The sequence below is a fragment of the Lineus longissimus genome, chromosome 9 (genome assembly GCF_910592395.1).
Source record: "Lineus longissimus chromosome 9, tnLinLong1.2, whole genome shotgun sequence".
In the NCBI taxonomy this organism is placed as follows: domain Eukaryota; kingdom Metazoa; phylum Nemertea; class Pilidiophora; order Heteronemertea; family Lineidae; genus Lineus; species Lineus longissimus.
In genome coordinates this window covers 19,222,152-19,249,796 of record NC_088316.1, presented here as the reverse complement: position 1 = coordinate 19,249,796, position 27,645 = coordinate 19,222,152, and the positions used below count along the sequence as shown (strand labels likewise).

The 27,645-nt window shown below is 42.2% G+C and overlaps 2 protein-coding genes and 1 long non-coding RNA gene across 4 annotated transcripts in view; 1 reads left to right on the top strand and 2 right to left on the bottom strand.

Annotated features, from left to right (window-relative positions):
• Positions 1–3,736, bottom strand: part of LOC135493173 (heat shock protein 75 kDa, mitochondrial-like) — a 28,085-nt gene extending 24,349 nt beyond the window's left edge. The window contains exon 1 of the mRNA XM_064780209.1: positions 3,608–3,736. Within this exon, the coding sequence (XP_064636279.1) occupies positions 3,608–3,725 (118 nt within the window). The 5' untranslated portion in view covers positions 3,726–3,736. The remainder of the gene's footprint in view (positions 1–3,607) is intronic.
• The window catches only part of LOC135493172 (mastermind-like protein 2), a 44,510-nt gene extending 23,859 nt beyond the window's left edge, over positions 1–20,651 (top strand). The window contains exons 2-3 of one of the 2 annotated variants that reach the window (XM_064780208.1): positions 5,318–5,754; positions 15,646–20,651. In XM_064780208.1, the coding sequence (XP_064636278.1) occupies positions 5,500–5,754; positions 15,646–18,039 (2,649 nt within the window). In that variant the 5' untranslated portion in view covers positions 5,318–5,499 and the 3' untranslated portion in view covers positions 18,040–20,651. Of the gene's footprint in view, positions 1–5,170; positions 5,755–15,645 lie in introns of those variants that run through there. The other variant, XM_064780207.1, reaches the window with a different exon arrangement.
• A 3,060-nt stretch (positions 20,652–23,711) lies between these two features.
• On the bottom strand, positions 23,712–26,233 carry LOC135493460 (uncharacterized). Its single transcript, XR_010448246.1, has 4 exons — positions 26,183–26,233; positions 25,407–25,519; positions 24,858–25,032; positions 23,712–24,641 (listed from the first exon to the last, which is right to left on the bottom strand). It is a non-coding gene; the product is annotated as an uncharacterized LOC135493460 (long non-coding RNA).
• Positions 26,234–27,645: the final 1,412 nt, after the last annotated feature.

The following is a 27,645-nucleotide window of genomic DNA, read 5'->3' as shown; positions in this document are numbered from 1 at the left end:
GTGTCTGGGAATGAGGTTGTGCATTATTCTGCCAGTTCTGAGGTCATGACTACCTGACGGATGGGCGACCATCATGCACAATCACGCCGTACTGGAATCCCCAAGAGAAATCAACCAAATCAGTTTTCTTCATTTCGTCTTTCTTTTCTTGCGTTGGGCTATCATTCAACGCCACCACGCAAATAAAATAAGAGTTCATTCATTTAGGGGAAATGTTTTGTTGGTCAGGGCTTGAAAAATAGCATCAATTTGGATGTTTTTATGAGTGACTGAGCAGCATGATAGAGTATACCAGGAGACAAAAGAATTACAGGCATTTCTTATGAATTAATTATCTGAGACTAATGCGTTCCCACTATCAAATTAGCCATCACCCCTAAACACATTCTCTGGTCAATGTTATTTCCCACAACGTGCATGTTTGGCCTGGTGAGACCGTCTTTGACCAGATCCATCACCAAGACCTTCCATCATCACCTAAACACCCATCGCGCCTACTGCAAACTGCAGACACTCTAAGTCTCCTGTCTTCTCACTTCTGCTGTATTTCCAATCTCCCATTGCCACAATAAACCCACCACCAACCTGCTCATCCTTCCCGGAGCAATCTTGCACTTCCAGGCTGGCAGGTTATTCGTATATTCAGCCCGAGGCGCGCAAATCCATAATTCATCAGCACAGTCTCAGTTATTCTGGCTCGTCCTCTGGGTATGAACCAGAGTTTGCCATGCAAAACGGATAGCAGGCGATGGCCACAAGTCAGATCTGGCTTTTATTGTTTTCTGCATGAGTCGATGGCACAATCACTCCTTGAGAAATTATGTTTGACGAGGAAATACTTACAGTAGAACCACTCTATTTTAAGGGAACCATCGGGACTGAAAAATGCTGTCCAAAATAGGGAGGTGTCCTGATTAGAGAGGTCAAATTGAATGGAAACAGTCAATTAAATATTCCAATATCCAACAAAAGAGAAAAGTAACACAGCTCCCATATTCAGCCAGACTTGGAGAATTTTGGTGGACAATTCTCGACTCTGCAAAAACATGATTTTAGATGTTCCATTATCTGATAAAAGATTTATTGGTGATCATCGATATGTCATCAGAATTTCTTTATTAGCGAGTGGTAATCACCAACGAATACCCTCACGCACGCTAACATGACAGAAGCTCTGATTATTTAGAACTCTAATTTGATTCAATATGGATTTTGAAATTGAATTTTGAAATGGTTTTTTTATGAAACCAACGTAGGATATGGTGTGATTGCAGCACGATTAATCGCCCTGTCGTAACTATGAATCACTACGCTCATGCACTGCATAATTTCGCTCCTAAATTAATAATTTTTTTCTGTTTTCTTGCAAGCCCGTAGCATTTTGTGCGGGTGCGTCGCCATCCTCTAGGGATCCTGCATGAATATCTTCTCCACCGTATCTGTTGAACGGTTACAGCTGATTCCATAAAAACTGATGCCATGTGATAAGGCTGGGACAAGAGTATAGCAAGGGCACCATGGAATAGTGCTTGATCACAATGTCCAATGCACTTACTATCTGTCTCATAAACTTGAGATGTCCTGCGTGGTGTCCAAGCCCTTAAACCAAACGGATGGGGCATGGGGGGGGGGGGGGCATTGCACCAGGCAACTAAACAATGATATTGATGAGATAGTTCCCATCACCACACTCACCTAACTTTGAGCCTCCACCAGTACAGTTCATCAATTTGAGCAAGTTTTTCACAAAGAAACGCCTAAGAAGTAAGTCATTTTACAGACAGTCAGTCAGTCACTGGTCTCAGTAATGTAATCTAGCAAAACCTCCACTCGCAATATTCATTACTGACTTCTTCAGTCAAGAAAAAACGTTAACGATGTCACTAATTAGTCAAGAATCTCCATCCCGGAATTGATCCTGAATTATCTGATTATGGAAAAAGCAAAAAATGCTTGTGTGATCTGTAACATGTATCTTCTTGGACCTCGTTAGTGCTGTTACAGCAATGAATCACACCCAGAAACTGGACGGGGAAGACCACTTTAGCAGGTTTCACAATCGATAAGTTTTGATTAGGAGCTGTGTTGTTCCTTGCCAAAGGGGAAGATTTTTGAAGACCTCAAATGCATAAATGCAATGCACTCCATCAGAAATACCAAGCAGAGAAACCCTGGCCCGCCCTTTATTGTTCTTAATCCTAAAGTGTTAATCTCCCTGCTTTAAAGATATGTCTACATTAATAACCATCTAAGACTGGCTTCATCAAGAGGCACACACGCGCTAGAATATCTGGGGGGACTGAAACCCCTCGGGAACAGCGCTCATTACTAGATACCGGCAAATTACATCGTTACACATATACTCTGACGATCATATGTGACGGCTTTCAGCGCTGTGAGCAATGTGACCACCGGGTCAACAGATGCATAGATTTTCCATCCTGAGTACGTCCGCGGTGTTGATTCTGGAAGATGATCGAACATTTCCAATCAAGTAATGAACTAAAGACAATCTATCTGAACACAGTGTCAACATTTTCCAGAGCAAGCTGGTCTTTTAATTCTTTGTGAATCTCAGCACATTTCTTTCTATGACTTTTAAAAAGTCTCTTGTCCAAATACTGTTCACTTCAAAAAACTATTCACTGAAAGCTAAACAAGTGTATCAGACCTCGCAACATTCAATCATTCAGAACAGCCTAGTAACAATAGCCTTGAATCATTTATCCAGGCCCAGGGCATTAATAAACAAGATACTTCTTTTTCATATTCAAAGTCCTAATTTTTCAAACTGTAGGTAAACTTTTGGATTTATCCAAACACAGAGCACTTTGAGCTTTGGATCAAGAATTGAGATATACACCTACTGACAAAGAATAAATCTTTTTGAGAGAAATTGATTGCCAACATTTCTGAAGGTTACATTGTTTTGGTCACACCAAGTGGTGACCAATGAGCCAAGACGGAGAAGGTCAAGGTCACAGAACTTATTGAAGATCTCTAGTAATTCTTACAATTTGATTGGTCAGTATCTAAGGATCACTGGACATAATTGATGGATAACACGAGGTTAATGAAGGGCCAAGTAGATTATGGCACCAAATCTCCAGGATTGTTATATCCTGGCTCACTCTGTCTTCATCTATATGGAATATTCTTGGAGGATTACGAGATGAATGGAGGAAGGTGCATTAGTTATGATTATCATGAAAGTGCATTACAGGACCTTTCTCTTTTGTTGAAAAGATTCTTAGGACTGGGGAAAAAAGAGGTTTTCATATAAGAGTAGCGGAGGGATTTCATGAGAAGATAAGATGTCTCAACATGTTGTAAAAGAAGAAGTAGAAAGAAGTGTAAACGATAATTTAAATGATCATACATACAGACAACGACATTTGGGACAACCCTGTGCAAACTGTATTGAAAACGGGAGATATCATAAGTCGTAGGTGTTGATAATATGAGCTAGACAGTAGTGCAGAGAAGTGATGGGTAGGTACACAATGGCCAATGCAATGCACATGAAAATACACGTGTATTAAGAACTTTAGAGATTTAGATGCAGCATATAGATCAATATGTCATGAAAATGTAATGAAATGTTTACCTGCGATAGCTCCATAGCTTCTGCTTGCCGTCTGCCGCCCAACTTGTCGGTAATTACTGAGCGGATGCCGCCTAAATGCAGTGGAAAGTCGAGAAAATCGTGTTGATAGCATTTTCATGGAGGCTGCCATCTTGGATTTTGCTCCACTCAGCTGCTGCCACCATGCGGCGAAACCGTGCGACCGATAGACTCTTTCACCAGTCTCATCCATTCACTCATTGCAGAGGCTGGTACTTGACGGCATTTCACTCGTCATGAACTAGATTAGGGGGCGTCGGCTTCCGGTGTCAAGTGACTTCTTTTTCACAAAGGAATACCAGCGCGCTCGGTATTGACAACGCATCCACTGTGGGTGAGGGACGAGGCCGGTCCACGGCGTCCGGAGTGTATTTCTTATACTCATATGATACACTGCGCCTCGCAAAAATCAGTAGATCTATCGTAGATATGAATTCCAACAATTGGAATAGCCTTTTCAATCATTTTTTAGCCTACACCTGCGTCCTGTGAAAAGTTCATTTCTCTCAATTTGCTTCTGTTGTTGAAATCAAAATATTTTTTATCGCTTTTAGCAGGCCACAGAAACAGCACCGAAACTCAAAATTGATTGAATTCCTTCAGTTTCGTGTTCGATTTGCGCGTCTCATTGGATTTCAGAATTGATAAACACATTTCAGGAATGGTATAACAGGCTACCCAGAAAATAAATCGCATGTAATATAGCTTATGTTGAGTATCGAAAATATTTCAAATCTTTACTCCATTGTTAATATCATGACGCCAGATTTAGATTGGGAAACTTTTCTTATTGGTCGCTTGCTCGCCAACTTTTAGAAATTCCACACCCGTGTTTTGACCAACGGCACGAGGTACCCAATAATTGGGTATCTATACCACAATTCGCGCAAATGATTGAAATGATATGACGCAATTCGCTGGTTCTCATTGAATAACTGGAGTCGAAAGTATACATTGTAATTCGCGGTTAAGTCAAAAGCTTCCTTCGTTACACTCCGGACGCAATGGACCGGCCTCGTTCTGTCGCCCGGTACGAGACAGTATGAATAGGATAATAACGAAATGGACTGCTCCGGGAGTCTAGTATCCAAGTATAGGCTTACAATCACTTGTCTACAACTCTCTTTGATCATGAATCACTTTCTTATTAGGCAAACCGGATAAAGGAAGTCAACGATTTGTGTGGGCTAACTCTAAATCAGAGGAGAACACTTGCCTCCCGATCATTTCTGTATAAGAGAACACCAGAGCGAATCATGGAGACATTCCTTCGCTCCCTGGTTAGACTCCTGAGGCAACAAAGCGAATCTACAGGGTCTGGAGTGTAGGCTACAGGGAATTTACTAAAGTGGCGAGATTACACTGTTTTTAAAGCGTTGAATTATTTGGCCAATAAAACACTTGTCAGGTTTACTATTTGATGTTCTTTTAGCCACGGGGAAGCCATTCAATTACTTTAGTACGCCGCGCACCTGCTACTTACCACCCCTCCGAGGTCATAATGGACTGACCCTGTTTCTTCTTCTATCCGCGGTGCTGGTTATGAGTGTAGTAGAGTAGAGCTTATCGTAGGGGAAGTTCGTACTGGGAAAAAACACAGTTTCACGCGTCCGTTATAAGTTCTCTCAAGCGTGAAATTGGATTGTTTGGAAGTAAGAAGTGACTAAAGTGGATTTCATGTTTTGATTTCAGCTGTTTACTCCAGCACGTGTATTGACGGGGTTTGTGCGTTCCTATACCCATGTCATTGTTAGACGGATATCGGCCCATTGCTAAAACAACTAGCACTAACTGGACTTAGCGTCATTCATGACACATTGTGCACCCCTAGAGGCCTGGAACGCGACGCCTACATAGTGCATCCACATGGGACTATGGGGGATTTTTTGTCCCCCAAAAGAAAGGACGTGGTAGAACGTTTAAGACGCCGGATTGACCTATACAGACGACATAATAATGGCCGCTTGCAAGCGTTTGAGCCGAGTATAAATGGACTGTACGAGCAGACGAGACAGGACACCTTGTTACTACACCAACGCTGGTTAGACAACAAGGCAAAGAAAGCTAGTAAGCACAAGTCCAAGGGGGACTCGAGCGGCCAGGGCGACCAGCGCTCCAGCTCTCAAAACGTGAGTATCCCAATAGCCTATACTGTTTCCCCATAGTGAACCTTGTATACACATTTACTACATGTCAATTTCTATCTCGCACCACTGCGTTCGATTGAGTGGGTTTGCATATTGGGTCGGTGTGTGTATTGTGGTCTATTCCTGGCTGGTGACCTGGCTACAGTGTTAATCGTGAATAGATTATGTGGATAGCCTGCCCTTGTTCCAAGAATAGCATTCATGAGAGAGTGGACAACTTTTGAAAATTCAAATGTGCCACTGGTCAGAGGTCGAGCCGCTTGCTGACCACAGAGATAGACTGGTCACTATGGGGTCTCTTAGGGGGTTTGATCAATTTCTAAACTGACAGCTTTAATCCATCATCAATCACTCAATGTCATTGGAAATTAATTGGTTAATTGGTTGGTTGGTTAGAGGCCTAATGGGTAATTAGGACGGCCCAATTAGGCTGCCAGTTAAAGGTAAGACCCAATTATTGTTTACATACTAATCTTGCTTACTTATTGCAGGTTGGACATCTTTACCAATATTTTCATTTCAGAGCCATTACTTCTCACATTTGGTCCATCCATGTAGCCATCCTTATAGTTTATGTATCCTTAAACTAAGGGGAAGTCCTCAACAACCAAATCAGAATTGGCAATGTTGGCTCTTTCATGATTTGATGGGTTAGGCCAGATTATCTCATTTAGTTTTCATAATTACAGTTGTTGCCATCTTTTAAAACCAACCAGCCAGTGAGGTGTCCGCAAAGGGAGGTTCCTCTGTACATGTCGTATCAATATCCGTACTGGAATGTTGTTTAGTGTCCTTGGTGTGATTCAGACAGTTAGATCCTTCTCAACAGGATGTGCAGTTTGTTTACGATATTGTTACACCTGCTTGCATGTCTTTTAAATGGGGGAATTGTGTTTCTTGGGATGCCTAGATTGCCCGAAAATGCATGACTATCAGGATTTAGACCCAACAAAATTCGTCCTTAGAATGGTCCCTTCTGTTCCTAAAGTGGGGTTAAGTGTCTAGTCAAAGGACAGATATTGTATTGTATAGGTATACTTGTGTTGTTGACTTTGTCGTTGACGATTTGAAAAGTGTCTCTCAGTCTGCTGAGAAGAGAGCCAGCAATAGATAATAAATTAGCATAACTGTGCACTTGGTAATGAAATATATCATATTGAATCTAGTGGTGCCCTATTATTGGATGCATTGTCTATGATAAACCTGATGGATTTGACCTCATAATTTCATCATTTAGTTGGTAAATAATTTGTTTTGTCCTTTATACCGACCCTGGATGCATAGGGTAATGTTAGTGGATGAAACAAGTTGACATATGTCATGTATATACACTACGAGGAGCTGCCTATTTCTGTAAGAAGAAGGCCACCTTTCAGTTCACAGTCAAAACCGAATGATACCTTTTGATATTCGCCCCAGGCTGGGAAAACCAGAGATCAACTCATCCGACAATCTGAATGACGGCCTCAGATTTGTCCGGATGACATGCTTGGGAACTGAACCTGGGCCACCCATTGGCTGGTGCAGAAAGTTATATCAAGGCAGAATCCAAGCCTTACTTTTGATGGAGTGTTTCCCGTCACTTTAGTTGAAATGTGTATCAGCATTACATCTATACAATAAATTGAATAATAATGACATGTCCCCCTTGGATGTAAACTGTTTGAATGATCTGTATACTTATCCTATCTAGATCAAGTGATCAACATTGTCAAATCTGAGGTGTTATAGAATTATGTCAACTAAGTATAATCCTGTCATCAAATCATTGACAAGATGATATCAATTATAATCATCTTCTGGTCATTGGTTTAATTTAAAATCGGAACGAACTGCTGAAGCTGATCAAGTAAGCAGTCGCACTGTGATATCATGATAATAGTTTTATACTACTGTCAGTGTTTCACCCAAAATCTTTGAATCCATCCTGGTTCTCAGGATTTTACTAGCATGATGAAATTGCCCGCAGTGTGCCGCTTGAGCACCAACTCAGAAGGCAATGCACAGTGCAGTAGGCCTGTAATGACCCAGACTTCTGTCGTAAATTCTGGGGCTGGGAAAAAAATACTGCAGCCACATGTTTTATGGTCCATACCTCATTTAGTTTTGATAAAAGTCGACAACTTGCCTTATTTATTGTCTTAATCAAATTCAAATTATGGTCTTTGTAAAAGTGTGTTGTTTGGTCCTTTTAAAATTGCTCTGTGATAAAATGGATTCTAATGACTTTTTAATGAAGCAGATGAATCATTATAATATGGCCCAGTTGAAGTTGGGGACACTGACCTGTAGTTGTCCAGACCTGTGGTTCCAGGTCTTTTGCAGCTTTAAGGGACTTTTCTTTGTGATCTCAGAGTGTCAATATGGCTTCCTCACCTGATTACCTCATAAAGGATTCAAAGAACTTTGCAAAAAGCGTACATGTACTCTTCAGGCTAAACAGAATAATTGCTACACCAAAATGGACAAAATCCAATAAGATTGGTACCAGCGTCACTTTCTCCACCACCATGCTGCATTTTTTGCCTGCACTTCTCATCTTTCTTGCCAACGATTGCCGCCCCCGGGCAATTCTAGCGCGAGAATAATTGAATTTCCACGCTGTCAATTTGCTAAATATACAACATCCAATAATACCATGATATTGTTTGATTTTTTCATTTGAAAACTATGGTAACTCGAGTCGTGCAATGAATTGTCAGGGTTTTTAAAGGGAAGTGGATTCATTCTGAGGGTGTTTTTCTTAATAGAAAGGTTGACATTTGTTTGATTTGGCTGTTTACATTCTTTTACATAGCTGAAATGAATATGCATATCGCATTACAAAATTTGCAGTAGTGCTTCCATTCATGGCTACTTCAGCTCAACTCTGATTCTGAATGTGTATCAGCGGTTTGTAAGTTTGCAAAATGTAAATGAGAAAATTTGTGACTTGGCTTTGCGAACATTACCCAGTTTGCAGTATGGTGTGTTTTGACCAAGTCGCATTTATAACACCCTAAACAGACCAGTTGAGTTCTGATCAAATTGCTTTTTTCCACTTCTAACCTGAATTAGGAATGTCGGCCGTAGTTACATGGTTCAATTGCTTGATGTTTATCTAACCAGTTTAGATGTAATAAAGAGTAAATATTATAATGTATTGATTTGGCTAGAGCTATTGGTCAGGTATATCGCCTCCAGAAGTCAATACTGTGTGTTGTGAATAATTGATTGCTGTTATACTGGGCTCATGAACTTTAACCCTTAAACACCACATGGGATGAAACTGCTGTTGCTACAAATATAAGAAGAAAACATGTATATGTGCTTGCATTTTCTTTCTGAGAACATGTGTCAAATGAAAACAGTGCTTGGGCATAGGGAGTTGGTAGTCCTGAGGGTAAAGAGACTATAGATGTCTCATGTCAAATCTCTTCCGAACGGACACAAGCTCATCATTGACATTAGTTGGTTCCTCGGTCTGATTCATCCTCGGATTCATTAACGCATGCATTCTCCCTCATCCTCATCTTCGGCATCTGTGTGTCTTATTCTTCGAGAATGGACACTGGTCCGTATCGGCGACGACACAAGCATCGCCAGGGATTAATCCAGTGCACCAGTTTTCATGCAATATTACAGTTAATTAGAAATTGATTTCTCTGGGAGATGATGTGCTTCGTAGCATTAGACCAGCGCAAGGAAACCACTAGCCAATGAATTCTGGCGCTGGCTCGGATCGACCACTGTTGCCGACTGTGAGCTCTCAAAATTGATTTAGGATATAGTGGCATCGTTGTTGTTGGTGACTGTGGGGGTTTGGTAGGTCTCACTGGTGGTCTTGAAAGGTTTCTGATGTTGATCAGTCAGAATAGATTGGTTCATCCGTTAAAACATTTGCTGGATTCAGTGGTCAAGTTCAGATATTGTAGTAAGGTATTAAAGAGCAATCTTACTTTGCAGTCTTCTGGAAAGTGTGATTGCTAAAAGAAAACTCAAAGCAATCACAGCCAAGCTCGTCTGTCTTGTTAGTTGTGTTGGTTTGAGAAATGAAGACTAGAATATGAAGTGTCTGATTACAATGTATTCAGGTGCCAGTGAGTAAACACCTTCAAGGCAGTATCAGATCACAATCAGAACAGGATTGTAGCTTGGTCACCTCTACTCTCTACCTCATTATGTATGCTAACAACCACAGTCCTTGCAGAAATATGGGGAAACATACCAATCATTACATTGTTTTTACAACCTGAAGTGGAAGAATAGAATGGGAAAGTTGGAAGCTAAGATGTTATTGTTTACCAACATTTCACTACAGACGGTATCAGCTGGCTAAGAACATAGGAGTATAACATCTCTATAGCATGTAAATGACAAAATCAGAGAAAGGCAAAAAACTTTTAGTCTGAAATAGAATCTGTTTTGATCTCAGTACATTGAATTCTCAGCACTTGACCACAGGCAAGGCTGTGGAATGCTAGGCCTACATCCATCGAATTACAATGTGCTGGTTCACACATTCTTTGTCTAACATGATTCACGAAATGATTTGAATATATGCCCTGCAGGCGATCCGGGCAATGTGGGCTCTACTGTGGGAAGTGGGGAAGGTGGTGTAAGGCCTAGTGCCTCCATCTTACTGCAAAGAGGTTGATCAGGCAATGTAGGCTGTCCACTGTGGGAAGGAGGAAAGGTACCGTGGGTGAGACCTACTGTGTTGAGTTGGTATTCTGTGCCGACTTCACCTCAAGTACCCTCAAGATTCGATTTTTAGCAAGACAAGCAAGAAGTGGAACACTCTTCAGACTGAAAAACAAAATCTGGGATGTATTATGTTCTCATGTAATGCTTGTCAAATGAAAACATACAATGGGATCAAGAGTTTGAAAGTTTCTCACCTTTAGCAAAACACTTGGCCATGAGGAAACATCAGTAATGGAGGTATTGAGTTCATGATTAGGTTGTATCATGAGATAATTAGAGTCACATCCAGGGTTGACCAGTGATGAATTTCGATTAGTCTATACCACCTGATACTGAACTTTTTAGTGTATTGTGGGTAAGAAATTACTAGTTTCCTTTTGAAAGGCCTCCTGGAGAAAGAAATTCAAGTCTCACTCGACCCCCCACCTATGACAGATGCCATTTTCATTCAAAATCTCTATTGTGGAGTACATAGAACTTGTAATTATTTTTACTGCGGAGTGTGATAAATCAACCATTTCCATTACCTTTTCTACTTCTGGAACAACATTTACTCCTCCAAATAAATGTGGCAGCCCTTTATGATGATAAAGACTGTTGGGACCACCGCCTGTCTTTGTCTGCGCCAACGATAGATATACGAGGTGATGCGTTATTGCTGCCACACCAGCAAGGGATTGTGGGACGTCACCTGCATTTATAGATCGGCCTCTTAGGATGTGTGTCCGTGGTCGTTTATAACAAAACAGGCTGTAACAGTCAATAAAGAAAGGAGACGATTCGTCTTGATCTAGAGTCGATATCAACCAAAGATCAGCGAATCATATAAAGATTTCCTACGTAATGCATTGTAGATTTGACTCACCTTAGAGCGAAATTAACCAGTCTGTTTCAGTTCTATTTCCTTTTCATTTTGGTAAGAATTGATACGTCAAAGCGAATTGAGTTTGCAGTAAAGTTGGGGTGGTCCAAGGGTAGGTCGATGAATAAGAAGATGCAGTATAATGATCAACGACAGCCAAATGCGGGAAATTTGTATGCAGATTCTGCTCCTGTCACTTAGCATGTTTTGGCGTCTTGTACGGCGTATATAACGAGGTCATTAACAATGTATATGCCATTGTATGGCGGCGACTAATTTGAGAAAATGACAGATGACAAGAAAACGTAGGACAGAGCTTTGGCCAGGAATGTTTCAGGGGTGTCCATTTCACGTTAGGAATTGCACTGTGCATCCAGCTACTTATATGAAATGTACACCGTATCAAGCCAGTTTGAGTTGGAGGCAATTTGTCTGAACATGTCAGTACTGACCAGTACATTCTCATAGCTTGTCAATGTATTTCCTAATTTGCCTGTTTTTTCCACTGATTGATGATGTTTGGCATGGCCGTGTCCGTGTGGTGGATATCAGAAATCAAAGGGAATGACCATTAGGAGTTGTTGTCAGTTTTGGAGAGTTGATGAAGGGTCTGAGGGTTGAGGGGTGGAAAAATACATAATAGGTATATCTCATCAGAGGGAGTTCATCATAAAAAAGTTGGAGCTTGTGTCATATGAGAGGATGTGCTCCTATAAACAACCTACATTCTGTTTTATAGACGTTCTCAGGGCATCGTACCGTGCACACTTTATCGGGTTTGTGGGGACAATCAATGATGTTTGTCCGCTCCTCCATGCCCTCCGAGGTGGCTTCAATGTCAAAGGGTAATGTGCTGATAGCTCATATTGCGATTAAAGGGAATTTCGCACACTCGATGCAATGCCCCTTAAATTTCAAAGGACCTCAGTAGCATTGGTGTTGCATCACTCTCCAATCTATGTAGAAAGACAAGTGATGCACCACTGCCATTAGTTGGAATAGCTAGCTCACTGCTGTCTATTGCTTCTGTTAACCACTGAACATCAGCCTTTCTTGCTCATGGTGTTGACCTGTCATGGAATTTGCCCCCCCCCCCTCCACCCAACTCCTAGAAAAAACCTCATACCATGGCATTTCCATTAGAGAATGAATGCTTTGTATGACTGACAACCATTGCCCAGAGCTTGCTCAACCCCAAGCAGCATGAAATTGACATAGTGTTCGCTTCACACGAGAGCCGTACCACCAGCTGATGTGTGTAAAGCAATCGTGAGGATTAGAGAAATTCAAGTCATGCTCTGAGGCTCGAGGGACCGTTGTGGAAATCGAGACAAATTAAAAGCTTGATCCTGTTGGCTATGTCTAATAAGGCACACAGGGTTGCTACTGTGTGCATTTATCTTCTTTGTTGCGGTACTAAAGATTACTGGACTCTCAATTACCAAAATACTCAACTCTGTCCTGGTAGGAACGTAAATAAATTCAAAAGCTGTGTTTGAAGTCAAAATCTTGATGAAAACAATTTCCGTTGATATCTTGGGATTTTTTTCCATCGGCCTTTTTGATGCCAGCAAACATTGACATCTTGATGTTCTGGAGTAGGTCTGCTAGGTGTGAACTCGCTCTAAATCACAGTACTATCATTGTGAAGTGACACAACTCTCTGATTATTCTCTGATAAAACAAAACTTTTTTACCAATAATAGCAAGAATATTCTTGATAGTAGACTTATCAAGTTTAGTTTTTCCACATCAATGATGAACTGGAGCCTGCTTCCCAACCATATCATACAAGTGTTCTCATTATTAATTATTGATTTGTGATATCAAACAAACTATAGCTTGTTTATTGAAAAGGTAAAAAGTTACTTTGATCCGGTGTCTGCCATGACTTTGATCTATGGTTTAGGTTGGACATGGTTTTTGTTGAGTTTTATTCAAAGATTAGAATCAACTGTTCCTATTTGGATGGTGGCCGATTGCCAGGGTTGCTGGTGATAGTTCCGCTGCAGTGGGTGGCATGGTCTGAGGTTGTCCGACTGATCCTTTTAGGGTGTGGAATCAACACCACACTGGGCAGAAGTCGGAACAGTCTTCACACCCAGAGCCAAAACGTCAGTTGGTTCCAAATAAGGGGACTGTGACATTATCATACACTGAAGTTTAGTACACTTTCCTGGATCTGAGTGAATGGCATTCAGTAATGCTTGTTGAATTTGATAGATGCACTTGGATGTTGAGGGGTGAATTAGCCATGGTTGTACATTACAATCATAAAGTGTTGTAGGTGAGCTCGGTAGGCTCACCTGTATTCTGGATGATGATTATGAACCAGAAGAATCTGATCGGATATCTCATAAGCATCATGAAATGTCATTATTCATTAACACTTGTTATAGTGCCATGCAACCTGGGATTCGAACTCGTGTTCATCCTTCTTTCTTGGTTCTTACTCCACACTTGGAAGAGTATCTCGGGCACAGACACTGTTCTTTGATATTGACCTGCTTCGGTGGACAACTGGTCTTCAAGACTAAAACTGCAGTGATGTTCTGGTGACATGGAGGCTCATGCTTGCGAAAGTTGTGTTACAAAATGCTTCATGATGAGAGAATGAACTGTCAGTGTAATTTGCTGCAGAAATTCAATGCTGTATAGTGTTATTTATGATAACATGAAGCCTTTTCACGATTGGTTCAAATTGATTGGCGGCCCTTGACAATAGTTTAGTTGGCTGGTCTGAGCTCTGGGGACTCCAACAGTTTATGGGTATTGTTTGGCACTGTTGGTCAATTGTTGGCATCAAGCTTAATTTAAAGATAGAATGGGGACCTAATTGTAAAATCGCTGTACACAACTCTCATGCATGCATTAGAAAGCTATTATAAAGGGCCATCAGCATTTAAGAGGGACAACAATTAAACCCTGTGGTGTTTGCACAGGGAGCAGTCCTGTTTGGGTGCAAGGATAAACATAGGGGATATTTGGGCATAGTGATTATAGAACTGGCCACACATTTTAGGTCTGTATGTCAGTGCTTTGGAATAGGATTTCATTTCCTTTTTGCATTTGTGATGATTATACCTGTGTCCTGTCTTTACAACCTGTTCGGCTGTAGGCCTAGCCTGTGCCACTTGTGTCAATTGGTCTAAAAGCCTTTGGTAATTCTTGGTAATCATAATTCTAGGATTTGGGTGTTGTTGTGTTTAATGACTGAATAACTGTGATTATTGCTGTCCACTTGCCCTTTTCATAGTCGTGTGCAGTTGACCAATCGTCACATGTTTTGGAACGGTTTGAGGAGAATTCTCCGTCGAATTTTGTTATTTGCAGGTTTGGTAATGATGACATAGTTTGATCACACTCAACTTTAAACCCATTGAACAGTGGCATTTATTTTGTATATCGATGACTTTTTGGGGGGCCATGATCAGAGGTTGTAAACTCTTCCATTCTTCACAGACTGTAAGAGGTGAATGCCCTGATATATTAAGCATAGAGTTTACAATACACGAGGGCATTCACCTCTGTGAAGAATTGGTTAAAAGGTGGAAAAGGGTGTGAAAGTTGGTTGAATTGGACACATGGTGACTAACCTCACCCCATTCTGCAGTCAAGGTACTGCTATTCCAAAACTGGAGGCATAATTAATGGGAATGATATAAAGGAATATATCCTAGACAAATTAATCACGAGAGTGGCTAACACGGAAAGTGTCCTGATTCCAGTGTCTGCGTCAGCATGTCAGCCAGTCGTGTGGCCTAGTCTGCATTCACTAACGGTGGTGAATAATGCCAGTCATACACAAGACTGTATCAAAGTGCACCTAAATCAAACAGTATAAAAAGTGACCCAGATAATATGGGCCAACTTGCATTGAATGCGATTGTATGGGTAGTTAGAAATCTCAATGTTTAGATTAAGAAAAAAAGCTTCAAAGTTACTCTGGTTTAACTCCATTAGGTTCGACCCTGTTTTGTGTCTTGCAGTGTAATTATCGATAAAAGTGACCCAAAATGAAACAGTTGATTTTCTAGGTTTACGAGGTCTCTTTTAGGTGGCTGGTTTCTTAGGTGGATCTGAAGACAAGTAACTGGCCATAGAGTCCAGTTGATGCTTCCATGTAGCTTGATGAAGGCTGGCATCCGAAAATAGCAATACATGTGCCACAAGGATCTAGAAATTTCAGATTGTTTCCCCAGTTTCTATGAGATACCAAATAAAAGCCTTGTCCATTTTCCAAGTCAAGTCTCCAACATGTTTCTTGACCATCACAGAGTTCATGTCATCTTGTTGTTAATGCTGTTGTTCTTGTGTCTTTTCAGAGAGGTAAACGAAAACCAGAGAGCAATGTGGAAGGACCCGCTCCCGCCGATCCCAATTTAGGCCACGATCCTTCATCTCCTCAAATCAAGAAACAGTGCACTGACCATTCTGATGGCAGCAACAATCTACAGAGTCTATCTGTGCAAATAGTGCAGCAGATAAACCCAAAACACGAGCAATCACAAACAATTGAAACAAACGTCACTGTCAAATCTACGATTAATGGTACGAACACATCGACACGTGCAGAATCTTCGATTAGTACCAATATTGAATGTAAACGGGAACCTTTGGACGATCTTCATTGCAATGCATCATCAGTGTCCAGTCATACGAGTGATTCGACACTAACTAATATCTTGGACCCTGGTGTTTTGGACGTAGAGGAGCTTCAGGCAATCCTGGATACCTTAGAGAAAGAAGAGGGAGAAATCCCTCCAGAGATCGTGCGCGAGATTGAAAAGTTTACCGAGAATATTCCAAAGGACGCTGAAGACTTGGACATTAAAGACACAAGTCTCTTCGGCAATCCTAATCAAACTGGCAAGGACTCGCCTAAAATGCAAACTGGCCCGTATATGGAACAAAGCCATCAAACTGTTCCGCGCTCGAGTGTAAATTCCATGTATGATTCTCCAGTGGCTTCTAGTGTTTCACCAAATATGACGGGCATGAACGCGCAGTTACCAAGTTATAGGCCAATGTCTCATCAGATGGCGCCTGGCCCACCTCCGTCTGTCTTGGAATCAACAGGGCCTGCTGCTGAGACTCTTAAACAGATGGCAGCACAGCATCAGCAGCAACAACAAGGGAATGGCTACCCCATGCAAAAATCATCTCCGTACGCTGACCCATTCAGCCGAAACGGGAGCTATCCTGGCTATCCGAATACGTACACTAATCAGGAAAATTATTATAACCACATACCTCCACGAACACCAAATGAGATTGACGCATTCCGGCAGGCTGGTCCCATGGGGCAGATCCCGCCAGGAGGGATTGGCAAGCAGGGGTCATTGTCTTACGATACCACCAAGCCGCTTTCTCATTACCCTGAACCCATGGCACAGTCATCATCCATGCCGTCTTCATTGCAGCAGTTGCAAAATCAAGTTCAGTCACATTTCGGGCGTGGGGGTGGTCAGCCGGGTATGATGCATGCACCGCCACACATGCAGATGTCTCAATCACAACAAATGCAGCTGTCGGCGCAAGGTGCGCAGAATGTTCAACGGTTACAAATGTCACAGAGCCAGCATATGCATATCAACGGACAGGCGCAACAGATCTCTGTCGCACAGCAACAGTCATTTAGTATGTCCCAAGGAATGCCACGGCAGCCTGGCCAACAACAGTTCATGTCGGAACAGATGAAAATGCAGCTTATGCGCGAAAAAATGCAACGTTCACATTCACAGGACGTGCAACGGACTCACCCGCAGGATCTGCAGAGATCTCGGTCACAAGATCATGGTATGATTGGTCAACAGCACCAATATATGAACCAGCCACCGCCGGACTATAAAATGTCGGTGGCCAATCAGAATTATGCTGGCATGGGTCATGGTTCAAACCCATTGCAAACAATGCAAAATATGGTGAATCAAACGTCGCAACCGATTCCAGATATGTATTCAACTGTGAAAACTGAAATGGGTCAGATGGGAATGGGTCAAATGCATAGTGGGCATATGCCTACCAATTCAATGGTACCACCTCATGGTACCAGCGGACCTCATCCGGCCAGTTTACAACGGACGCAAATGTACCAAATGAAACAAATGGCCGCTGAAAATTCAGTGCAAACTTCAGGACAAACGCGGCCTGGTAAATCAAGCACACCTGTATTTACAAGTGCAATAATGAGGGGCCAGCGACCCCCAAATGTGAACGTTGGGCCGGATGGGTTGAACATTGGGCAACCAAGAGCGCAGACACCTGATTGGCAGAAGATGCATCAGATGCAGCAGAGTCAGCGGTTACAGATGTCACAGGTGCCGAACACGCCAGCGCCACCTTATAACAGTTATCATGGCACATCGACATCGAGTGCACATATGCAGCAACAGGTGATGCATCAGTCAATGATGTCAAATAGTCGGAACGTACCTCAGAATCAGGCGGATGTCATGCTCCAGATGCGACAACAACAACAGATGCGCGTCCAGCAACAGCAACAACAATCAAACCAATCGCAGTCATTTTCCCCGGCAGTTACCATGTCGTCTGCCTCCCATTCCAGTTCTGTTTACGCCACAACAAACTCAACGTCGGCACCTGCCAGTGACTTTCCATTAGACTTTCTAGATAATGCTCAAAATTCAGGCACAGACTTTTTCGATGCTGCACCGTCAGATTTCAATCTTATTGACGAGTTATTAGGGGGGAAATAATGTAAGAATCAAATGTATATTATATGGGTCTTTATGGACATTGTGATGAGATTGTCAACATTTTTACATACATTTTAGAGATTGTCTTTGATTTGAGATATTTAAGAATAGTTTTGTGTTCCAAAATGGATTGTAGATATATACATATACCTGCACAAGAACAAGTTCGCTTCCCGTTTCGCTGTGAAAGTGAAAGGTGAAGTGAGTTCCGTACGGTGCTTCACATTATTAACCCTTTGGTTACTTGCAAAAATATAGATCTGAGCCGTGATGTATTTTTGCTCCTTGAGATTATTCCTTTAAAAGCAATCTTGAAATCTTAGCAAAAAACTTAGTAAATTTCATGCAGCAATCAGCACCCACAAATTTGTTGCTTGTACATTCCTGGTGTGACCGTAGCTTATGTCAACAGTAAAAGCCTCGCATGGCGGCCATTACAGGGCGCAGATCCTGGTTTTGATGTTTGCATACTTTGCAGATGGTCACCTAGACTTAGAAGGGCTATCACTGTGGTCACAAGCAAAACTTGATAATTATCTATTCAGCAGAGAACTGATTTGTTAATACATTGTCATCAAAAATGATAATTGTCTTGGGTCACTGATGATTTGTGTGCTTATTGTATGTCCGTGTAAACGTGTTGATTATGAAAAATGTCATCTGCCTGGGAAGTGGTTTCTGCTGTCCAGTTCAACTTCAACCTAATCAATCTACAGAGGCTTGTAAAAATGTCATTTATTCTGCTCTACCAACCTTATGCTCGTCGTTCAGTGATGTGGTCTAGCATGAGGGAGGGTCCCCTATTCTCGACTACACACTTTTGAATTTTGAACAAGTCAACTCAACTCTTCCTAAATTTGTTGCAGTGACTACTGAGAAAGCTATTTCTTTACTGAAACATTTGGGTGTGTGATATGCACAGCCTGTTGATTTCCCAGGCAGCAGACAGTTTGGTGATGTTTGTATTTAAAACTTGTAAAATACCTCACAGTACATATTGTACAGATTATCATAAGTCACATATAGTTAGCGTCTATGTTTTGTAGTATATGGCCTATTGTTAGAAATATCAATGAAATAGCCAACCAAAAGGGATAATTTTATTGGAGGACTGTCTCGAGATTAACGCCAGGTCAACTTATATTAGTTCATTAGTTCCTGTGAAGGGGATGGGATGCCCGAGGGACATCAGAAAGTGTGCACTCACAGTTAGTTGATTGATGGTTTACATTTTCCGGTGCACCCCAGGAACACCCTCTCTTCAGGATCTCAATAAAACTGATTATAGCTGGCCACTATTATCGAGAGAGACTTCTCTTGTAAGTGAAAAATTCCCTTTTCGGTTCTCTGATTCAGATGACTTTGGACTTGTTCATTGACGTACAGCATTGCAAACCTGTTTATCAAGACAGAACTATACACTGTGTCGATTGAAGATAGAAGAACATTTGATTTCCTGGTGTTTAAAACTATTGGATTAACAGTCTAGAAGGAGATGGATTTCCATATCTGATATTTTGGTATGGATCCATACTAAAATATCAGATATGGAAATCCATCCCCTTCCAGACTGATTATTGTAAGCAGTTAACTGACAACCACTTCTTCACCAGGTTCCAGCAGACATGGTAACCTCAAAAGAACTGAACCATGTTACTGTCCATCCTCTTGCAAACAGGGCCTACAACACGACTTCTCCTTACACATGTTTCCGTTGAGGGAGTAAGATCGAGTGAAATGGCCCGATATTGTCAGGATGATTACTGTCTGGACAAATAAAATATTATTCAATGAAAAAAAAGTCCTTAACAATAGTGGACAACCTTCTGTAATCGGACACACAAAACTGGGTCAGAATTCCTGGAGACCCAAATATTACTAAGATTGGCTCACAACATGCTGCGATATTGCTGTTTTGATTAATCGTAATGTCCAATTTATTACCGCTAATCTAATTGATTTGTATCAGTGTTTTCAATTAGTCTGCAGTGTTTTCTGGCCTCGATAATCAAGTACTTGAAGATATAATTCAGTGTATTTTGATTTATTGTTCATGAAGTCCAGATGAAAGCATGAATGTACATGTAAAGTCAAGAAACCTCCTGATAACTTGATTATAAAAACTTGATTGATAAAAGCATCACAATGAGAGAAGTTTGTTTGAATCATTAATACTGTACCTCCAAATATTGAAATTGAACAAACATATGGAATTTACTGTCAAGCTTGTCAAGGTTTGTCAAGAGCCATCTAGACCTTTAGGGCAGCTGCACCAGAATAGAAGTCGAAACATCTCCTGATCAATTTTGTAGTCATGCTTTGACTGGTTGTGAATCTCAAATATGTAGTTATGTAGTGTCACCTGATGGATAACTATGGAAATTTGTTGTTGGAAGGTTAAGTCAAGCTCGTTTACAGCAAGAATGTTCTGTACTGTAAAGCAGATGTGACTCCTCATTAGTAATTGATTATTGCCCATTACCAATAGATGAGATTATGAATCCATTCGAGTATTATACGTGGTTACAAAATGAGATTGTGATACTACTTTGTGAGAATCAAGCAGGTTTTGAGATGTTGTATGCCAATAAAAAGACAAAACTTATGTACAACTGTGTGGTCTTCAGTTGGTCTATGCTCATTCAGGGCACAACACAGTCCATGTGTTTAAGCTCATTCAGGGCACAACTCTTTGATAATATGTATATGAACACAACCAAATTTTAGAGGTGTATGATCGGTCTTCAAGATGGATTGTTGAGCTAGCACTGAAGCTTGTCTTCAGGATGGGTTGTTCCCCAAGTTCACCATTGTCAAGAGCAAGCACTGATCTGCCTCCAAGATAGGTTGTTCCCCAGCTGTATCGCTACGCTTTTCACTTACAGGGGGCGAGGCTGCTACTCTCTCATTGGTAAAAGTCATTTCTGAAGAACGTGCATGGTCCTCCCCAGCAGAAATACAACACAGGGCCACGATATATAAATCCGTATATGACACTTGCCACATCTTTACGAGTCCGTCTCTGGGATGGATTATCAGGTGTGGATCTGCTCATGCTGCCCTTGGCTCTGGTTGTAACAGCATTTGTTATCTCGCCAGGTCTGGTTGTGACAGTATCAACCATCTCATCAGGTCTGGTTGTGCCAGCATCTCAATACCTGTGGCACAGGTATGGAGATGCTGGAGATGCTGGCACAACCAGTGTGCGAAGATCTTTTCATCAGATGCCACATTTACCAAGCTAGAATATCTGGGTTCCGTTCTTCAATTCAGGCAAATAATCATGATAAATATACACTCACAGCAGAATATCATCGGACGTACTTATAAAAAAGGGGGATTATTTGAATTTGGGTATCCCATTCATGCCATTCAAAAAGGGAAAAAGTTAATGTGCGATGCGCAAGACCCAGTTGGAGAAGTCGGGTTGTCCGCGTCCGGGCGGGTTGCGAGTTTTTTTTTACAGGTAGGTTCGTACCATTGTGTACATTGACAGCCAATCAGAGCTCAGTAACTTCACCTGACGTCATCAAGTAAGAAACGCACGTTTTGTCAGTCAGTAAACAAGATCAGCGATGCACGTTGACAAATGGTGCGAGTTCGAATCTCGGAAGGACCCAAAAAATTATGCACTTTTTGTTTTTATTGCTTTTTTTCCTTTTTACTTAATTATTCTAATAATAAATTAAATGTAAACAATGGTACGAACCTACCTGTAAAAAAAAACTCGCACCCGCGGGTGGGTTGTACGGCAGCGGTCTGATGCAGCTGACCAACGACAGATGACGTGGTGACTCCGGCACCGCGCCATCTCGCCATCTGTCGTGGGTCAGTGGAACCAGACTAGGCAGCAAAAGAGAGGGGAGAGCAAATACGGATTCTGAATCTATCATTGAAATTCCCCAACACCAATGCCGTTTTGAAAATTATAGTCCTTTCGTAGATTCCGCCAAAATAATTTTGGATTCCGCATGCGGCTCCAGATTCCCATGTTCCGCTTTTGCACACCTCTGAATCTCCTGTCTATCAGGTCTGGTTGTGACAGCGTGTTATCATGGTATGGTTCCCGGCCCCCCACTCCCCTTATTTAGGGGGTACATAGGCTTGTTCCCAAGTTTTAAAATCACCCCCTAATGGAAGGAAACAGCATTTTTTTGTACCCCTTATTTGCGGGCTTTTGTGAGGAAATTGACCCCCTATTTGAAGGAAGCATTTGATCTTACCCCCTAATTGAAGGGAGTCTTGGATCCCTACCCCGAGGATTGTGTTTGATACCTTGGTGATAGCAGGCTGTGTTTCCTCTTCATCATCATCAAGGGCTTCCTGAGCAACATGTCTAAGGTGGGTCTGCACTTCTGGAGCAACAAAGTTCACATCCCCATCAGGATCTTCATGGAAATGCAAAACGTGTTCCTGAACATCATCTCCTTGCTGCTGAGGATCCTCAGAAGACCCAGGGAAGGAAAACATGAGAAAATAGTTTTTGAAGAGAAAATAGCAGTAATAACACCCCTATTTTATTGATTTTTCGGGGATTTTTCCCCGAAACAAGAGTGAAAATTAACCCCCTTTTCCCGAAAAATCGGGAACGCGCCTGCGGCCCCCTTGACTATGGAAGTGGGAGGTGGGGGGGGGGGGGGGGGCGGGTGTCCGTCCTTGTGAGATGATTACCACGGTACAACCAAATCAGTTGTCTCGTACAGCTAAATGACCATTTGAAGTTGTGTAATGACTTCCCAACCTGACCAGATAACCAGCTGGCAGATGTTGGTTGTTCCATTTTCCGTCCTTGTGAGATGATTACCACACGGTACAACCAAATCAGTTGTCTTGTATCACAGTGTAATGTTGTCTTGTACAGCTAAAGGACCCTTTGAAGGTTGTGTCAATGTCTTCCCAACCTGACCAGATATCCAGCTGGAAGAGGTTGGTTGTTACGTAGGCTGTCCTGTCGTCTCCAAAGTTCATTAGCGGTAACCTTAGTGTAATTTTTAGGTTGTGTCAAGGTCTTCCCAACCTGACCAGATAACCAGCTGGCAGAGGGTAGTTGTTTCGCGTCAGAGTTTTTATGTCGTGTCAAGGCCTTCACAATCTGAATAGATAAGCAGCTGGCAGAGGTTGATTGTTTCCACATCCCACAGACCATGCAGACAGAAAGATATTGGGATTTCACCAATCGCAATTGCCGTTGCCTGTACCATGACAGAAGACGGACAATAGTGCGATGGGCTTCATGATTTTGCTTGGGTTGGGGAGTTTCTGGGCTGATAAGGGCAGACATACATTGGGTCAGGTCAAGTATTGGGGTTGAGAAAGTGTTAGGTGTTGGTGCAGGGGGCCTACCCTAAGGATAAAATAATGTGTCTCAATTTCACCATGGCAATCTGACAGCACTTCACCATAGTGAATTGGGACGGTGAAATATTTTACCATGGTGAGCATGGTAAATTCTACATTCATGGTGAGCATGGTAAACTTTGAATTCACCATGGTGAACGCTGCTGCATTCACCATGGTGAGCATGGTCAACTCCGATTTTACCATGGTGAATCTGAGATTTTTTTCTTAAGGGTCATCTCCATCCAAACCAATTCACCGACTTAACGTTGCAAGGCAACAAAATAATGAAAACAGATGCAAAGACAGGAGACTAAAGAAGACAGAATACAATGTACAGAACACAGCCTTGTTATTCATGAAACATAGACTCTTGTCGACAACAAACAGTCAACAGAATTTTGGCAGGATTTTTCAAAATAACAATGATGTGAAGTGAAAAAAAAATAAAAAAATATAGCAATAAGGCCAGAGTCCTCTATTAAAACATGTGTACATTACGTGTACATTGTTGTGCATAGGTTTTGGTAAAAAAAGTACTCATTGGACCAATCAATCTGCACAAAATTTTATATGTGTCAAGAAGAACCCTTTGCCAATAGCATAATAAAGTTTTAAAAAATTCCAATACCGATTGCCTGAGAAAAAGAGATTTCCGTACACCATATCCATCAAAACGTCACTGGCGCATTGATATGGCCCTGTCAAAGTACAAGTTCTAAACTGACCAGTGAGACCACATTTTCTTAAATATATTATCAAAAAGCATATTTCTGTGATGGCCTGACTCTGTAGATTAAGAATCAACCACAGATTGAGAATTAATTCCACTTTGGTCCATCCCAGCCATGTATTTACCACAACTTGACATTTTGATAAGCTCTATGTGACTGTGCCACACTTCCGGTCGTGGATGAATACAGGTCTCTGCCCATAAAAGTAAGTCACTCTATTGCAAATTACTTCCCACTAACAAGTTGAGGTGTGCCCACAAGTTGCTCGGCAATCAAAATGGATTGATACGACGAACACCAGAGTTCAAAGGCGAGAAAGGATTCACTTTTTGCCCACATCAACGCATCATTCATTGAAATCGCTGTTGATCGAGGAGCGACACGTGGCCATCGGAGTGACTAGGGAGATGAGAGCTGGCGATTCAGTCCATGCCTGTTCGAACAGGCCACCATTCCTCTCCTACACTGCTTTGGAGTCTTTGGTAAACTTGGATGAGATCATCAGTGGGTGGCGACTTCTTCCTAGATTTTCTGAAGACAGAAAATAGAATTCAATTCAATACAGTACATGATTGTGGCAGAGCAAGGGACAAGGATGTGACGTGACAAGATCGAAGAGCAAGACCAGCGTGAATCTACACGACACACTATGGACTAGTGGCTCAGATTCTCAACTAGAGGTCAAGAGGTCCCTGGTTCGAATCCTACAGTCGGTGAGAGACTCAGGCAGGTCTCTTAGACACTTGCCTCACTACCCAGATGTATAAATGGGTTCTGGCGCTGGGCATATGGACAAATGGGACAGCATTTTTTCCTTCTTTTTTTGTTACTAACAGGATTGTGTGAAGCCCAGGCTTCAATCTCTTCATCTATCTGGGCCCTCGACGATGGCACCTTTGGTCCTTCCTTTTCCAACAAGTGTCTGAAACAGTGAAAACAAAAACACAGTGGAAATCATTGACGGCGTTGTAGGTTAGACACTGCTGCTCAAATGATTTGAAATATTCTCCTCACAACCCAAAGAAGAAAACCTAGGTGGCTTTTTCGTTATGCATTTCTTTGCAGTGAATTAACGAGTAAACATCGTCTCTCAGACACTTGGGAAACGCATCTGAGAGCATCTCAGTTTCAAAATTTTCCTGCTGGAGACCCCCAGACCTCCCTTCGTGGGTGAGCGCCTACTGCGCTTTCATGTGATTGTGAGGGCGAGCCCTCACCATATTCAGGCTTCGCCCTCAACGGGGCCCCCTCTATCCAGCTGTGCTGGATCCACTCCCTTATTTGATGGTGACCTACCATTGTGGTCCAGCCACCAGTCAGACAAGGATCCCCTTTTGCGATTTGTTGCTACTTCTGGCTGTACCAGGGCTACTTTTTGCTGGGTCACTGGATCTACCAAGTCATGCCCGCTGAAACGACGAGTGATCATATCAACATTGTTGTGGCGATACTCTACACCATCCCTTCGCAATTCCCACAGCCCGTGATCACTGTTCACTAAAAGATTTGAGAAACAAGTTGTCACAATTCCGTTGGCGTCATGCAATTTGAATTGCAGCAGACGTCGCGGTTTAACATAAGTTGTGTACCGGTGCTACCGAATACGCTGCATGACACAAGGGCCTTAACATCACAGTAGAAAAGAATCATATTGAATTTGGCTAAATCACAGGGCTCAGCCAGGCCTCTGAATCTGATATCATGATGGGGGGCGGGCGAGGGGGTTGGTCCAGCAGCGGCTGGCAGCGGACATTTGTCTTCATGACTCTTGCTTAGCGCTGCTACAGCTTAAAGTGCTGTGGTACAGTCTAGAAGCAGTGTCATCATTGGCGAAATGGACCAAAGTTTGTGAGGGGCTGAGTTTCGTCCAAAAATAGATCTGTTTACACACTACGGCAATGGCGTATTGCAGGTACACGTCAACGGGTCATTGATTGTCGGACGTCAGTTCGCCAAGAAAACCAAAGGAATCGAAGGATTCATTGAACACATCATTAGTTTTCAGTGAAGTGCAACTGTATTCCTAGGTAAATCACTTTGGTATATAGAGAGTAAGATTACAATTAACTCACGTTAAAGTTTGAGTTCCGGGGAGGTAGCGTTGTCAGTACGTTGGTTTAGGGGCGCAATAATCTAGCTTATAGCGAGCAATTAGTACACTAAGATTTCAGTGATTAACATAATAGTTGCAAGTATTTGGCATTTTAGACTCATAATTCGTGCTATAATAACTACGTTGTAAACATAATGCTCAAAATTGATTCATGAAAAAGTTGTTAGGGCAATATCAAGCAAGCAGTAATGGAAAAAAGTGTAATTCCATTAACTGAATATTGTTTTTAGACACTATAACATTTTAGGCCTACTTTTCCGTAAACCACGAGAACAATGTATGTGAAAAAAACAACACATATAAGTGAGGCGCCGAGTATACAGTAATTGTAAGGTAAAGAAAAGCTCGGTCTCTAAGGTCTGGAGGTCCGGAGTCCGTAAATGTGACGGTCACGAGAGTGATTTGTTCTTACGGATAGATCGAGAGGGCGGTTTGGGGTTCCGCCGACGGTGCTCGCATGCATTAGTCGTATCCCCGAAACCTTTACAACGCGAACAAAGCTCGTGGCATCCATGACGGTATATAGGAATTGACGGTGAGGTAACAAAAAAACTCGTGGCATATCGGATGCGCATCCGATGACGGTAAAGAAATTGACGGTAAAGGATCTCGTGGCATATCGGATGCGCATCCGAAGACGGTAAGGGAATTGACGGTGAAGGATCTCGTGGCATATCGGATGCGCATCCGATGACGGTAAAGAAATTGACGGTAAAGGATCTCGTGGCATATCGGATGCGCATCCGAAGACGGTAAGGGAATTGACGGTGAAGGATCTCGTGGCGTATCGGATCCGAAGACGGTAAGGGAATTGACGGTGAAGGATCTCGTGGCATATCGGATGCGCATCCGAAGACGGTAAGGGAATTGACGGTAAAGGATCTCGTGGCATATCGGATGCGCATCCGATGACGGTTTTATATACATATATATATATTATATAAATTTTAGTTTTACACTATTATGTAAGTGCAAGCTCTAGTGAGCTCACACAACTGTTTGACAGTCCTGGCTCCTCCATCGTGCTGACAACATGATGAGAGAGATGAGACAGTCACAGCCATTGGCTGCTCTGCCAAGTTGTCAACATGGTGAGAGAGATGAGGAAGTCACAGCCAGGCCGAATCAGTCCTGGCTGCTCCACCGTGTTGACAACATGATGAGAGAGATGAGGAAGTCACAACCAGGCCGAATCAGTCCTGGCTGCTCCACCGCGTTGACATCATGATGCGAGTGATGAGACAGTCACAGCCAGGCCGCATCAATCTTCGCCGCACTGCCTAGTTGTTAATAAGGCGAGAGAGATGGGACAGTCAGAGCCAGGCCGAATCAGTTCTGGCTGCTCCACCGTGTTGACAATAATTATGGTGAGAGAGATGAGACAGTCACAGCCAGGCCAAATCAGTCTTGGCTGCTCTGCCA